We start from the raw sequence: 14783 nt of genomic DNA on the forward strand, positions 1-14783 counted from the left end.
TTAATTATTTATTTCATTGTAATGTTACTTTTTCATAAAAAAATTGAAAATGAAATGGATTGAGACTTACCATTTTTTTCCTGTCACCTGAGCATGCCCATTTTATTTTTTATTATATTTTAATTTGAATAACGCACCAGGGTTCCAACTGCTCCCAAAATTCTAGAGCCAGTGAGACTATGGCATCCCATATGCTATGTTATGGGGCTGAAGATAGTGGGTACAGGAAAAAGGCGGCAAAGAGAAAGTTGGAGAAGTACCTGGCTATTTAGATCTGGTCACCAAAATGGTAAAGCCATTTCAAACAACGTTACAATTCCGAATGGTGGTCTTAAAATAGTCACTCAGAAATAATAAAGTTCAAACCTAAAAAGTCAATGCGTTTAAGGGTTATCGTTGTATCTAGTAGTAGAAAACCATGTTTAGTATCGTTGGAGACAGACTTCCATTGGGATAGAAGCGTTAATTTAAGTGGCTTTAGCCATATTTGTTAACCAAATCTGAATAGCCCGGCACTTCATAAATTCCCTCTTCCCCGTATATTTCCCTTCTCCACTCCCTTCGGCTTCAAAACGTACTCAGAATGAGGATGCCATAGATGCCGGGAACAGTTGTCTAAAACATGATTTGCAGGCGATCTTAAAACTTTATTTTTTGGTTCTCACCTGAGCTCTGGCCTGCTCACCCACCAGTATGACGTCCCTGGTGGCATCGTGCAGGGGAATGTCTGATATGAAGAGTCCCCTGCCCGTCAGACCCTCCAAACCGTCCAAGAAGGGGGAACCGATGAAGAGAAGTGAGTCTGACTCCGGGCAGTAGACCATCTGGCCCTTGAGCTCTAGACCCTGAATAAATTGAAAACCATGTAATTTCAGCAAAACGTCAGATGTGTTTAATCTCACAATAGTTATTGATTTATTTATTTAACGCCTAGAGGGCTTTTACATGTAGGTGGTACAATTTTAATGACAGATAATTTTGAAACATAAGAAAGAAACAGTAAAAATAGAATTACATTAAAAATAAATGCAAGAAACAAAAAAAAAAAAAACAAGTAAAAGAACCAGAACACAAATTAAAAAATACAGCGATTTGACTGGTTTACAAAAATACAACTTCTATTTTGGAAAAGTGTTGGAATAAATCTTTTACGTGTCCATAAAATTCGCAAAGTTAATATTAAATATGTCGACATCACCTATTGTAGTATTGGTTTCTCATAGGGTCAAACCGTTGTATTGGGTAGTTCGCAATATAATTGCGCTTATTTGTGCTGCAGTAGAATAGTGTATTTTGTCCTGTTGTTATTGTATTGTGTTATTGCAACAGTCGAATTTAGAGTTTAGAATTTTAAATAAAAAAAATAATTATATAAAAACACAAATAACTTTGTCTACATCACTTTAATATAAAAGTGATATATATATATATATATATATATATATCACTATTAAAGTGATATATATATATTAAAGTGATGTAATATATATATAACCTCTACATGTTTCATGAACAAAGTTCACCTCATCACGAACAAGTATATACTAAAGTCTTAAATTAAATATAGATTACAATTGAACAGTGGAAGGAGTGGGGAAGGGTAAGAGTGGGCGGAGTTGTTCGGAATTAGGAATTACAATATATTTAGACGGGAAAGAACAGTTTAGTGGGAAAATATGTGCTTTAATATAATAAATAATGACATCACAAAGTGATCAGCTTTCAGAAAAAAATTTCTTAGAAAAATTAAAAAATTTAAGTCGTTTATTTTACGTCTGTCTTCCAATGTGCGCAGAAGCAATAATTGAAGCTGTATTAACAATTAATTGATGTTGTAAGTACTAGCAATTTAGTTTCTATCAGAATTTGATGAAGTTTTAGCATTTCATTTTGCATTAGCAAAATATGTAGTTGTGGCGATTGATGTTGCTTTAGCGATTGGTACTTACCTATTGTAATAGCAATTACTGACGCTGTATTAGAAAAATATTGCTGTCGCAATTGAGGTTATTTAAGTAATTGAAGTTGTATTAGCAATTGATATTGTCTTTGTAATTGATTTGCATTTCCAGTTGAAGTTGTATAAACAAATTGTTGATGTCCTAATTGTTGTTTGTTTTAGCAAAATATGTTGTATTGACTATGGAAGTTGGTTTTGCGATTCAAGGTGTATTAACAATCAACCATGGTGCCGTTATTTATGATGCTTTACAATTTATTGATGTGTTTTTGGTAAACGACGTCATATTAGCAAAAGATATTGATGTTACAATTTGTTTTGTGGTTGTAACAATTATCCATGTTTTCTCATGTTGTTGTAAAAATAATGTGATGTGAACTACCAGGTAAGTATGTTTTCTGATCACATCACAGATGTTTTATTAGAGATTTTTGGTGTTGCTATCGACATTGAGCACTGAGCATGAGCTAGATAATATGAATTACAAATGAATGTATATTGTATTAGTGCAGATAATTAAAATTAAATGATGTTATATTAATAAATTGTTTTTGTTGCAAATGATCACAAAGAAGTTTTACCCCTGGTAAATCTAAAACCAAATTCTTTGTCGAGGTCAAAGGGTGGACGTGGTAATAGTTTTAATAATTTTGACCAATAAGGTTGCAATACTCACATTGGCCGCACACTGCGCCTTTTCGCTCGGGATCTTGACCACGAACACAAAGGGCGTGTTGGCCCTCTGTAAGATATCCCTGAAGGTCAGGGAAATCCCCCTGGGCCGCTGCAGGGTGAAGTAGGTGGGGAGGGTGGTTCCACAGAGGGGTAGGGCCGCCCCAAACAGCCGCATGAAGCCGGACCCTGAAAAAGTGACATGGTTACTATATGGCCATGTTTCTGGGTAATTGGCAAAAAACAAGCACGGTATTGGAGCCACTGAAGAGATAAAACGATATGTGTGGTGTGGGCGTATTCGTGTGCTCGAAACATTCACAATTTTCTTATTTCTGATAAAAGTACCCTTTTTTATCAACGAAAACAAACAATTTATGAATCAAATCTTTCTTATTATTTTCTGGGTATATCATTATTTCTGTTTCTTACAAATAAAGATTTATAAGAAATAGAGATAATGATATTCCCACTGGGATCTACATTCTCTTAATCTGGGAATTTGCATTTTAATATTTAGTAGTACGAATGATATGAACTAATTATAATAATAATATCATGTACGCAGTACGAGTAAGTAGTATTTTTTTAAGAATTATAAATATGTTTTGTACTTTTTTAAGTAGAGTTTTAGTGATTTTGGTTTCGTTTTCAGTCTATAGGTATTTGGTGTCAGTGTATTTTTTATTTCTGACCTCCCAATATTTAGTATCACGTTGTTTTCTTATTTGAGATTTAAATATTATATATAAAACTTCCGATTTAGTTGTCCGGGTTAAACCTTCACCAAAGGAAAAACTTAACCCTTCCACTCACTTTTCCACAAATGATCATCTAGTCAATCAACATTATGTAATTGCATTATATAAGCAAAATAAATACAAAACAATACAAGAACAACACATTTTATTTATTTATTTATTTATTTATTTATTTATTTATTTGGAAAAGTTGACAGCAAATCTGTAATTATATAATGATACAATAATAATATTATTAATTATGCCAATTATGAACTTTCCACTGATGAATAGTTAATGGTGTTACAATGGTGTACAATGGCATAGAGATGTTCTCTTAAATTAATTTCTTGTTTAGTTAGGAAATATTAAAAATATTAAAATAAAGGAGGGTGGGGGGAGGAGGGGGAAATATAGGATAAGGATTAAGAGGCAAAGGACGGGAATATATAGGAATTGAACTAGTTTGAGTTTTGTTGATTATTGAGTTTTTGTTTTATGTCGCGTAAAGTCGAGTTAAATATGTCAATATGGTTATAATTTAAGTTAAAAAAGTGTGTGGATCTGTAGATAAATGAGTTTTGTTTGGAATTTGTCTTACAATGAGGGAGATTAAAAGTAAGCGACTGTCTGCTGTTGCGATTGGGAACATGGAATAATAGGCGTTGAAGAAGATCAGGACTATCGATTAAATTGTGTGTAATTTTGAATAACATTACCAAATCTGCTACATTTCTTCGGAAAGTTAACGTCTGTATATTGAAGAACTTTGCAGAGTCTTCATTACTGATATGAGATCGAAAAGAGCGGAAATTAAGGTACCTTAAAAATCTATTTTGAACACTTTCAATTCTATTTTTATGTATTGCATAGCCTGGGTTCCACACTTGTGATGCGTATTCAAGGATACTACGAGCGTATGAGAAATACAGTGTTTTGAAAGTAGCAATGTCTTTGAATTGTTTACAGGAACGGATTATGAAACCCAGCATAGAAGATGCGTTAGTGACTACGTGGTCAATATGTTTATTGAAATTCAGTTTACTATCAAGTATAACCCCAAGGTCCTTAATTTCTGATTTGGTAGATAAAGGTTGATGATTAATTGAGTATTCGTGTATAAATATGTTTTTGTTTCTAGTAAAGCGTACGATGAAGCATTTGGATATATTTAATTCCAGACAATGGGCATTAACATACGCGTTTAAACGTTGTAAATCCTTTTGCAGCTTGTGACAGTCTTCGATTGATTTTATAGGTGAGAAGATTTTCATGTCATCTGCATATAGGATGGTCTGCGAGTGTAAAAAGCAGTGACCAATATCATTGATATAGATATTAAATAGTAACGGTCCTAACAGGCTGCCTTGAGGAACTCCCGATGTTACAGCAACAGAGTCGGATTTAAATCCAGCAACCACTACTATTTGACTACGGTTGGAGATATAAGAAGAGAGCCAACGATAAAGATTGCCGTGAATACCAATCTTTAAAAGCTTGTTCAACAAGGTTGAATGATCGACCTTGTCAAACGCCTTACTATAGTCGGTATAGACAGTGTCCACTTGTATTCTGTTATCCAAATTATCCTGCAGGTACTCTGTGAAGGTTAAAAGATTTGTGGTTGTAGATTTACCACTAATGAAACCGTGTTGGGTCGTATTCAGGCTGGGCTTAAGAGCAGAATATAGTTGGTCATAGACTATTTTTTCAAAAATTTTGTTAAATATACAAAGTTTGGAGATTGGCCTGTAGTTTTTAACGTCTGTTTTTTTGCCATTTTTGAAAATAGGAGACACATAAGCAGATTTCCATATAACAGGGACAGTGCAATCGGTTAGGGAACGATTGAAAATTAAAGAAAGGGGTAAGGCTAGATTGTGTGCACATTGTTTGATAAAGATTGAAGGTATTTCATCAGGACCGGCACCTTTGCGAATATCAATTTCCTTAAGGTATTTTAAGACGATTTCTCGTGTCACCTCAATATTGCTTATATTGGATGTATGGTTCCCGACGTCAGTTGGATCAAGGGTAAGTGGATCGGAGGGTTTACTGAAAACTGAACTGAAATATTTTGAAAATAAATTTGCAATTTCCGTTCCATTATTGGCTTTCAGCTCTCCAAAATACATACATTTTGGGACACCTTGGGATGCGTTAGAAGATTTGACGTGGCTCCAGAAGTTTTTAGGGTTTGAGGAAATATTGTTTTCAATATTACTCAAGAAACGGGCTTTGCTTTTCCGACATAAGTCTTTGTGCCGTTTACGAAGCAGGGAAAATGCGTCATAGTCAGCCTGGTTCTTGTGTTTTTTATATTTGCTAAAGTATTTTGATTTTTCCTTAGTTACCTTAATAAGGGCAGCACTGTACCAAGGAGGATATTTCGAGTTCCACGAAAGTTTATGAGGAATATGAAGATTTATGAGGTATTTCAAAAACGTATAGAAACCGTCAAGCGCTGGTTCTATTTGAGAGGTAGAAAAAATGGAAGCCCAGTCAGCTTGTTCAAGGGCGAAATTAATTGAATCGTAGTCTCCACGATTATATAGAAAAACTTTTCTTTTCGCATTTGTCAATGAAGGAGTTTCCTGAAATGGCACACTAATGGATAGAGCTTTATGATGTTCATCTTCGGGAACTAGCGGGTCGTCATTAGATTCACCAGAGATCAAATGGGAAAATAATTCACCGACTCCAGATATTTTCATATCAGAGGGTTCGGCTTGGTAGAACTTCTAACAGGGCCTATAAATCCTACTGATCCCTCAACATAAATATTTAAAAAATCTTTTGTTATCCTACATGTATTCAAAATGACCAACTTTTACATCTTTGTATATAATTTTTTTGATAGATCTAATACGCCTAAATTTTTAATTAGAGAGCTAGGTATAATGCCAGTAGCCGAAATAACGAATGGTAATATTTTTATAGTCTGAGAATGCCAAATTCTTTTTATTTCATTTCCTAAATCTGTGTATTTTCTTATTTTTTCACTAACAGATTTTTGAATATTACAAGAATTTGGAATAGCGTCATCAATGATATAAGTTATTTTTTTAATTTTGTCATGTAAAACTATATCGGGTCTATTATGACTAATTGCTCGGTCTGTTAGTATAGTTTTATCATAATATATTTTATAAAATTCGTTTTCTAAAAATGAATTTGGTTCGTATTCATAATATGGTACCACATTACGGCAGTCAATCAAGTTATGTTTAATAACCAAATTTTGGTGAATTATTTTTAAAACTTGATTGTTCCTAAATGTATACTCGGACGGTGCTAATATAGAACATCCCGATATAATATGTTCTATACTTTCCGGAAAAGCCAAACATTTTCTACACAAATCATCAATTTGATTTGTATCTTTGATTATATGCTTTCTATATTTTTTAGTATTAATGACTCTATCCTACTCTATCTCTATTTTTAGTATGAATGGCAAGCATAAATCCTTCTATTTCTGCGCTCAACTCTCCAATACTCAACCATTTGTTTGACGAAAATTTGTCAACATACGTTTGGTTGAGATAATTGAAGTTTTTTGCGTGTAAAATTTTATTTGACCAGGAATCTAATAATTCCTGGTTGGGATTTATAAAAATGTTGGCATTCTCATCGTATAAATTTAAAGGTGTAATATTTCTATCTGCTTTGCAAATTATTTTGTGCATTTCTGAGCTATGAGCTTTCCTATGGAAAAAAGTTCTTAGCATTTCTACCTGATTATGTTTCAAAGAAGTTATTTTGACTATACCTCTACCTCCTAAATTTCTAGGTAAATTAACTCGTTCTATAGCTGAATTTGGATGATGGCAATTAAACTTTGTTAGCGTAGTTCTAATTAATCTTTCTAAGTTATCTAAATCTGTATTAGACCATTTAATTATGCCGAATGAGTACGTTAATAGAGGTATTGCCCAAGTATTTATTGCTTTTACTAAATTTTTAGCAGATAGATTGCATTTTAAAATTTTCCTGATCCTAGTTTGAAATTTAATCCTTATATCATTTTTAATACTAGTATGGTCTAATCTATTTGATTGTGGGTATCCTAAATACTTATAAACCTCATCCCTTTTCATACTAGTAATTTGGAAATTTCTAAATATACTCTCGTCCCCATCTACAATTTTGCCTTTCTCTATATGGATCGTTCTACATTTATCTAAACCAAAAGTCATTTTGATATCATCTGAAAAGTTTTTAACTACCTCGATCATTTTCTCTAAATTTTGTTCAGAATTCTAAAATAATTTTATGTCATCCATATATAATAAATGCGAAATTGTACTACTCGCCCTTGTATTACCCTTAACTTTTATTCCAAACTTGCTTTTAATTAACATTTTAGATAGAGGATTCAATGCTAAACAAAACCAAAGAGGACTCAATGAGTCTCCTTGAAAAATTCCTCTTTTAATTTAAATGCCCGGTATTACTATTTTCTTACCTTTTAAATTGATAAGTAAATTGGTATTCCAAAAGGACATAATATTTTCCAAAAAGCTGATAATAATGGGGTTAATTTTACATATATTTAATACTTTGATCAGCCACGAGTGCGGGACACTATCGAAAGCCTTTTGGTAGTCTATATAGCAAGTATGTAAATTACGTTTTCGAGTTTGAATCTGTTTTAGATTTTGTTAATTTTAATTTTGATAATGTTATTATTTTTCATTTGGTTATTTTTTCTATTTATATATATACATATAAATGAGTATTGTTTTAAAATGGAGTTGTTTAATTGAAATGCTGTTCAGAGATTCATGAGATTCTGTCAGTGCTATTTCTTACAGAGACTTTACCATAATTTTGATTATGGACTTATGGGTTTCAGTTAGTGGATTCAAAATATTGTCATTTGAACCGCCCGGGCCCTTTCCGATAGTACTTTATTTTAACAGTGATTGGTAGAACCTGAAATTTAATATTTAATTACTGTAGATAAAACAGGATGGGGTAAAAGTAATCCCCCGATGTTCTTTACTGGAATTTTTTTTTAATTATAAATTTTGGTACTGCTTGTGAAATTTGTTTTTTTTTGGTAAACCGATATATGTCTGGTTGATTTGTATTCTGCGTTTTTTTGATTCACAAATATTAAAACTGAATTGACATTTGGCGTCATTTGTAAAAGTTATAGCGTTTTCCAAAAGGGTGATTACTTTTGCTCCACTCTGTAATAGCGATTCTCAAACGAAAATTTAAAACATAAAAATCAAAAATATACGGTCTCATCTAGGACTTGAACTCAAGACCTTCACCTTGCCGGGCGCTGCTCTACCAACTGAGCTAACCCAAGCCTATTATCTTTGGCCATATTTTAACTGTATCATACTTTGAATAAGAACTGTCAACAATATATATTTTTTTTTTATTGACCCGTCTTTGGTACAGAGAATAGAGAAGCCTCGGAATACATAGGCTTTATTTAATTTGGCAAAGTACGTTTTTTCCTTCGTATTACACTTCTATGGAATATGTGTTCGGTGATTGGAGCACTAGAATATGGTTGGGTTTGTTTGATGGATGATGATAATGAGTTTCTGAGAAATAATATTTGTTTCGTGGCATTATTCATTTCGTTGAAATTTTGTAACACAATTAGTTTATAAGGGATTACGTAGGTACATTTTTTAATGAAATAATGACAACGTTATACGCATGACTGAATGCCATAATGTGGCTTATATTTTTCGATTTTCATTTATTTGCGTGAAACAAAATGTTGATGACAATATCAGACGGATTTCAAATATTGTTAAAGAAAGTTAATATTGTAAAAAATTGTATTTAATTTTAAAAATGGTAGATACCAAATAAGAATTTTAAAAATTATTTCACACATTTTCAAAAATTTTATCTGTTGGAAGCCATTTTGTCTACTTGAACCTCGTCCATTTAAACATTTGGGCAATTGTTGTATTTTGTAAATATCAATTTTCATAGACCATTTGTGCGAATGCAACCATTTTGTACGAGTTTGAATGAAGTGTTAGTCCATTCAAACATAACTTTATTCAATTGGACATTCATTTTGTCTTTTTGAGTATTAGTCCATTTAGAAATTTATCCTTTTGGGCTTTTTCTGACCGGTCGAATGGTCCATTTGGACTTTATCCAAACGGTCAAGTATGTTTTCGAAAAACGGTAATTTAAGATAATTTTGTCGAGTTCCACAAAATAATGTAATTAAATAATTAGATATTTAATCATTTCTACTTAATTTTTGGACAGCACAGTTTTAAGGAATTTCTTCAATTTGGAAAAACTTTGGACAGTCAGATATTGGGAGGCTTTTGATGACCAGATTTGAATAGCCAGGTACTTCTCCAACTTCTTATGTCTGTATCCTCTCGACTACCTTCAACCATACAACATTGATTAGGGAAGCCATAGTCTCACTGGCTACAGATGGTTGGAAACAACTGGAACCCTTGTGCGGTGGACACATAAAAAGATTAACTTTTTTTCATTGATAAAATAAAAATAAAATTTTCCCGGCTTACGTATAAAATATTTTAAAATACTTTTACAAAATGGAGATTAATTTAATTCAGAGTAAACAAAACGCTGATTTTTTAGATTTCCTATTCCAGTTGGAGTTAATTAAACATTTTCCTTTTTCCAAGATACTCATGCATTTTGTTTTTTCTAGCTCACACGTAGTCGTCAATCGTCTGCTTATGTATCATAAAACGCCTCTTCAAGAGCGTTTTAAGTTGATTCAAAGAGCGGTAACTATACTACAGGGTTTTCCAATAAGAGGTGTTATTTTGATATTTGATCGTGAAAGATCAATGGTTTTGTTGCTTGTGTGGCACGTAGCGCCGTCTTGTTGAAAACAAACGTTGTCCAGATTAATACCATCCAATTCCGGCCATAAAAAATCATTAATCATCTCTTGCAATCCATTCACCGTAACTGTTGCTCCAGCTTCATTTTCGAAAAAGTAGGGTCCAATGACTCCCGCCGGACCATAAACCGCACCAAACAGTCACACGTTGAAGAAAAAAAGGCTTTTCAAAAATAACGCTTGGGTTTTCCGAGTCCCAGATGCTACAATTTTGCTTGTTGACGATGCCACCGAGGTGGAAATGGGCCTCAAAACTCAAGGTGATTTGCATTTGATTCACTCAAGTGAATTTTAATAATTTCAATGCGTTGTTGAAGCGTGTAAAGTTTCATTTTTATTAATGGCGTAGTTTTTACTTGTCAAATGTCAAAAAATGACAGCTTCAAAAGTAACATCTACCGAAATAGCGGGCTATTCAAAATAACACCTCTTATTGGAAAACCCTCAACTCAAAGTACCTATCAAAACTTGCTTTGACCATATTTTTAATAACCTAAACATCATGTCCTTTAAACAACTCTATGCTAAGCACACAAAAATAATACACTTGATCTACTAACGAACATACCTAACAAAACACAACATTTGGACAGAGAAATTTCATTTACTACGGCATAAAACTTAACAACAAATTACCACACTCCTACAGATGTCGATATAATCAAAACAATCATACAAAAATGAATCTGGAATACAGGGAGACACGAAATTGATTGAATATAGCAACCAAACACAGACTGATTAAAGAGAGAAAGAGAGACAACTTGTGTAATATACAAGTGACACAAGTATAATTAAAACCATCTATATTAGCTTTAGATCTACATTGTAAAGTGTAAAGTTTTAAGAATTACAAAAAATTGTAGCACACATTTTAACTAGTTTAAAAGAATGTTAAATGTCTTCTCCAGCACAGAAAATTCCAGTGGGGAACACATTATGAAATGAATTTATAACAATACAAATCAAAGTAAATAAACAAAATAAATCAGTTCATTAATAAATTACTTTGATATGAGAACAAAAATCGTCTTCTTCTTTGATTTATTGCTGAGGATCGTGACTGCCACGAGACTCCTTCACTACATAGAGCCGCGAGCACGGATGATCCGAACGCCTGTGATATTTGAACAACTATAACGCATCGGTTATTCTCTTACTCCGTTTCTCGTTCGCATGTGTCCATGTATATTGAAATAAGAAAAAAATCAGCACTGAACGAATCTCATCTTGTGATCTTTTTTATTCCTCTGTCACTCCATTTTATATAAAATAATTCTAAAATATTTTCTTTTTTCTCCTCAGTAGTACTGGAGGAACTAGGTTTTGAATTTTGAGAATATCCACTTCTTTGGTACAACTTCATAGTTTGGGTAAAGTTTTTTCAATAACATAAGACGATGTTTTTAAAATACCAGTCAGTTCTTTTTTTCCGTTAACTATTTAAGCTTAAATTTAATTAACTTAATGTAGTTATGTTTTCTTTTATTTTTTAAACCGTATGGGAGTTTGTTAAATAACTATCCCACAAGTTTCATTATAGAAATCGAAAAATTATTACTGAGTCAAAAAAGTACCTTTAATATTATTGTTGGTGACATTAAAATTAATATCGGACACTGGGTACAAAGCAAAACGAAAGATGATTATATAAATGTAATGACTTCGCTAAGCTATAAATCATATATAAATAATGCAACACGAAATATCAGCGGACAAATCCCTTCCTGTATCGATCACATATGGTGCAACTCAAATAAAACTGAAAAAAACATGTCGATATTATGGAAAACCAGCATAACTGACCACTACACCTATATATTCGTTAACAACATAGACAAAAAAAGTACCAACCCCAACAAAACTGACAAAAAAAAACAAGAAAAAAAATATTTAAATATGAAAACTTTAGAAACAAATCTTAAGATGGAAACCTGGGCATCAATAATTGAATCGGAAAATCCAAATTCTTTTGCGGAGAATTTCGAAACTGTTTTCCTAAATCACATAAACCTTTCTACACAAATACTTATTTCTAAAACAAAATCTAAACACAGATTAATAAAACCATGGATAACCCATGGATTAGTGATTTCAATCAGAAATAAGGAAAAATACTATCACCAGTCTAAAAAATTCCCTAACGACGAAAAAAACGTTACTTTTTTTTTTTTTTTATTTTATTTATGCTTTAATATATTTGTTAAACAATGGTATAGTATATTGTCCTCCACGCTAGGAGTTCACCTGTGTTGTGGAGGACTTTTTCAATTGTAAAGTTATATAATTCTAAAACAATACAGTGGAGTTGGTTACACAGAGAAACATTAAAAATTAAAATATAAAATCGATTTTTCCATAGTTATAACAGTAGTTTTTCCATAGTTATTCCAAAAAAGTGAAATATAAAAAATTAAATATTAACAGGATTGTAGCCAGTTCCATATGTGTTTTTTGTATTCTGTAAGATTAGATGTTTTATATTGTGTTGGAAGTGAATTGAATAGTTTTATAGCCTGGAATCTGTAGTGTTTTTGTCCAAAGGATGTGTTGGTTTTTGGTATTAGTAGTTGGTGTGCATGTCTTGTTCTGGTATTGCGAGAAGTTTGTGAAGTTTTAAATGTGTTTAGGTTCTTGTAAAGGAAAGTAAGTATTTGTTTTGAATATAGTTTTTGAATCTTCAACACTGGGAATTGTTTAAATATGGTTGAAGTGGGTGTTAGTATTGGTACTTTAAGTATTACTTTTATTAAGGTTTTCTGAGCTTTAAATAGTGTGTCTATGTATTTTTTACTGGCATAGCCCCAGGCAATAATGCCGTATTCCATTATAGATTGTGCTATTGCGAGGTATATATTCTTAATATCAAATATGTTCAGTATATTTCTCACGTTTTTGAAAAAGTAAATCAACTTATTTATCTTTCCTTTAACCGATTCAATATGTCTGTCCCATTTTAAATATCGGTCGAAGTATATACCAAGATATTTTATATTTTCGGTTTGTGTGATTGGAGGACAATTGCATGGGATGCTCGCTGAGTGACAGGAATGTATTTTAAGGTAGATGTTTTTGGCGGGTTGGCCTCTCGAGTTTATGCTAAAGGTTATGAATTTAGTCTTATCTATATTTAAAGTTAATAAGTTAGAGTCAAGCCATTTTTTTGTAATATTTAGGCCAACTTCAGCTTTTGTGATTAGTGTGTTCCAGTCAGTGGCCTTAAAAAGTAACACAGTGTCATCAGCAAAGCTTATAATTTCCCCGTCTATTTCGAGGTGACAAAGATCGTTAATATAAATAAGAAATAGGATTGGGCCAAGTACGCTGCCTTGTGGTACTCCGTAGGATACTTGTTCCTTGTCACTACATGTGTTTTCTATTGAGGTATATTGGGTGCGATTTTCCATGTAGCTTTCAATTAATTTGAGTTCTGTTCCCGTGATTCCGAAATATTTAAGTTTATTGAACAGGTTTTGGTGGTGAATTGTGTCAAACGCTTTTGCCAGGTCTAGGAATATTCCAAGGCATTTTTTACCCTGATCTATATTTGTTTTGAGGAAGTCTGTTACTGAGGCTATGGCATGTGAGGTACTCATATTTTCCCTGAATCCAAATTGATTTGGTGATAGTCTATTGTTTTTGTTAAGAAAAATTAAAAGGTGGTTTTTGATATGTTTCTCGAGAATTTTTGAGAGCGTGTTTAGAATTGTAATTGGTCTGTAATTATTAATTTCTTCCTTGTTTCCTTTTTTGTGGATTGGAATTACTTTGCCCGTTTTCAAAATAGTTGGGAACACTCCTTCTTTAATGGACCGATTTATAAGTATAGTAAGTGGGATAAGAAGTGCTGACTTTATTATTTTTAGTGTCATCGGTGATATTTTGTCGCTACCCTGAGAGTTTGTGTTTTTTAGTTCGTTTATAAGTTTTAGTGTTTGTATTTGGGTAATGTATGGAATTTTAAAGGAAGAAACATTAGTGTGTGTATAGTGGTTTGAGAATTCTGGGATATCGACATTTGTAGTGATTCTGTTTGCTAATACCTTGCCGACGTTAGCGAAATAGTTATTCACAAAATTACATACTTTTAGTGGTTGTTCTGATGTCTTAATAATCTCGTTATCTATTTTAATCTCGGTTATGGAATCGCTTTTCTTTGAAGATGTGTGGGATATTTCTTTTAGGATTTGCCAAATTTTTTTGGGGTCCTTGTTGCATTTATCTAATTTATTTTTATAATATATTTCTTTCGATATACGTGCAAGTCGTGTGCATAAGTTTCGATATCGTTTATAGAAATTTATGAGATAGATGTCATATGGGTTAGATTTGCATTGTTTGTGGAGTTTGTCTCTTTTACTGAAACTTGTTATGAGTCCTTTTGATATCCACGGTTTTAGAAGTTTATGTTTAGTTGGAGAACTTTTTTCGGACGTGATGGTATTTTTTTTAAATTCGTCTTGAATACATTCTATAAAAAGTGACCATGCTTCATTAATTTTATTATTTTCTACGAGTTCTTCCCATTTTTTAT

General features: G+C 32.4%; 1 protein-coding gene across 1 annotated transcript in view; it reads right to left on the bottom strand.

Annotated features, from left to right (window-relative positions):
• The window catches only part of LOC149413539 (head-specific guanylate cyclase-like), a 150626-nt gene that overhangs the window by 58704 nt on the left and 77139 nt on the right, over window positions 1–14783 (bottom strand). The window contains exons 6-7 of the mRNA XM_089644418.1: window positions 2637–2821; window positions 666–845 (exon numbers count right to left, since the gene is read on the bottom strand). Coding sequence (XP_089500544.1) covers window positions 666–845; window positions 2637–2821 — 365 coding nt within the window. The remainder of the gene's footprint in view (window positions 1–665; window positions 846–2636; window positions 2822–14783) is intronic.

The sequence above is a fragment of the Hesperophylax consimilis genome, chromosome 21 (genome assembly GCF_061612785.1).
Source record: "Hesperophylax consimilis isolate HC1 chromosome 21, BYU_Hcon_1.0, whole genome shotgun sequence".
Taxonomy (NCBI): Eukaryota; Metazoa; Arthropoda; class Insecta; order Trichoptera; family Limnephilidae; genus Hesperophylax; species Hesperophylax consimilis.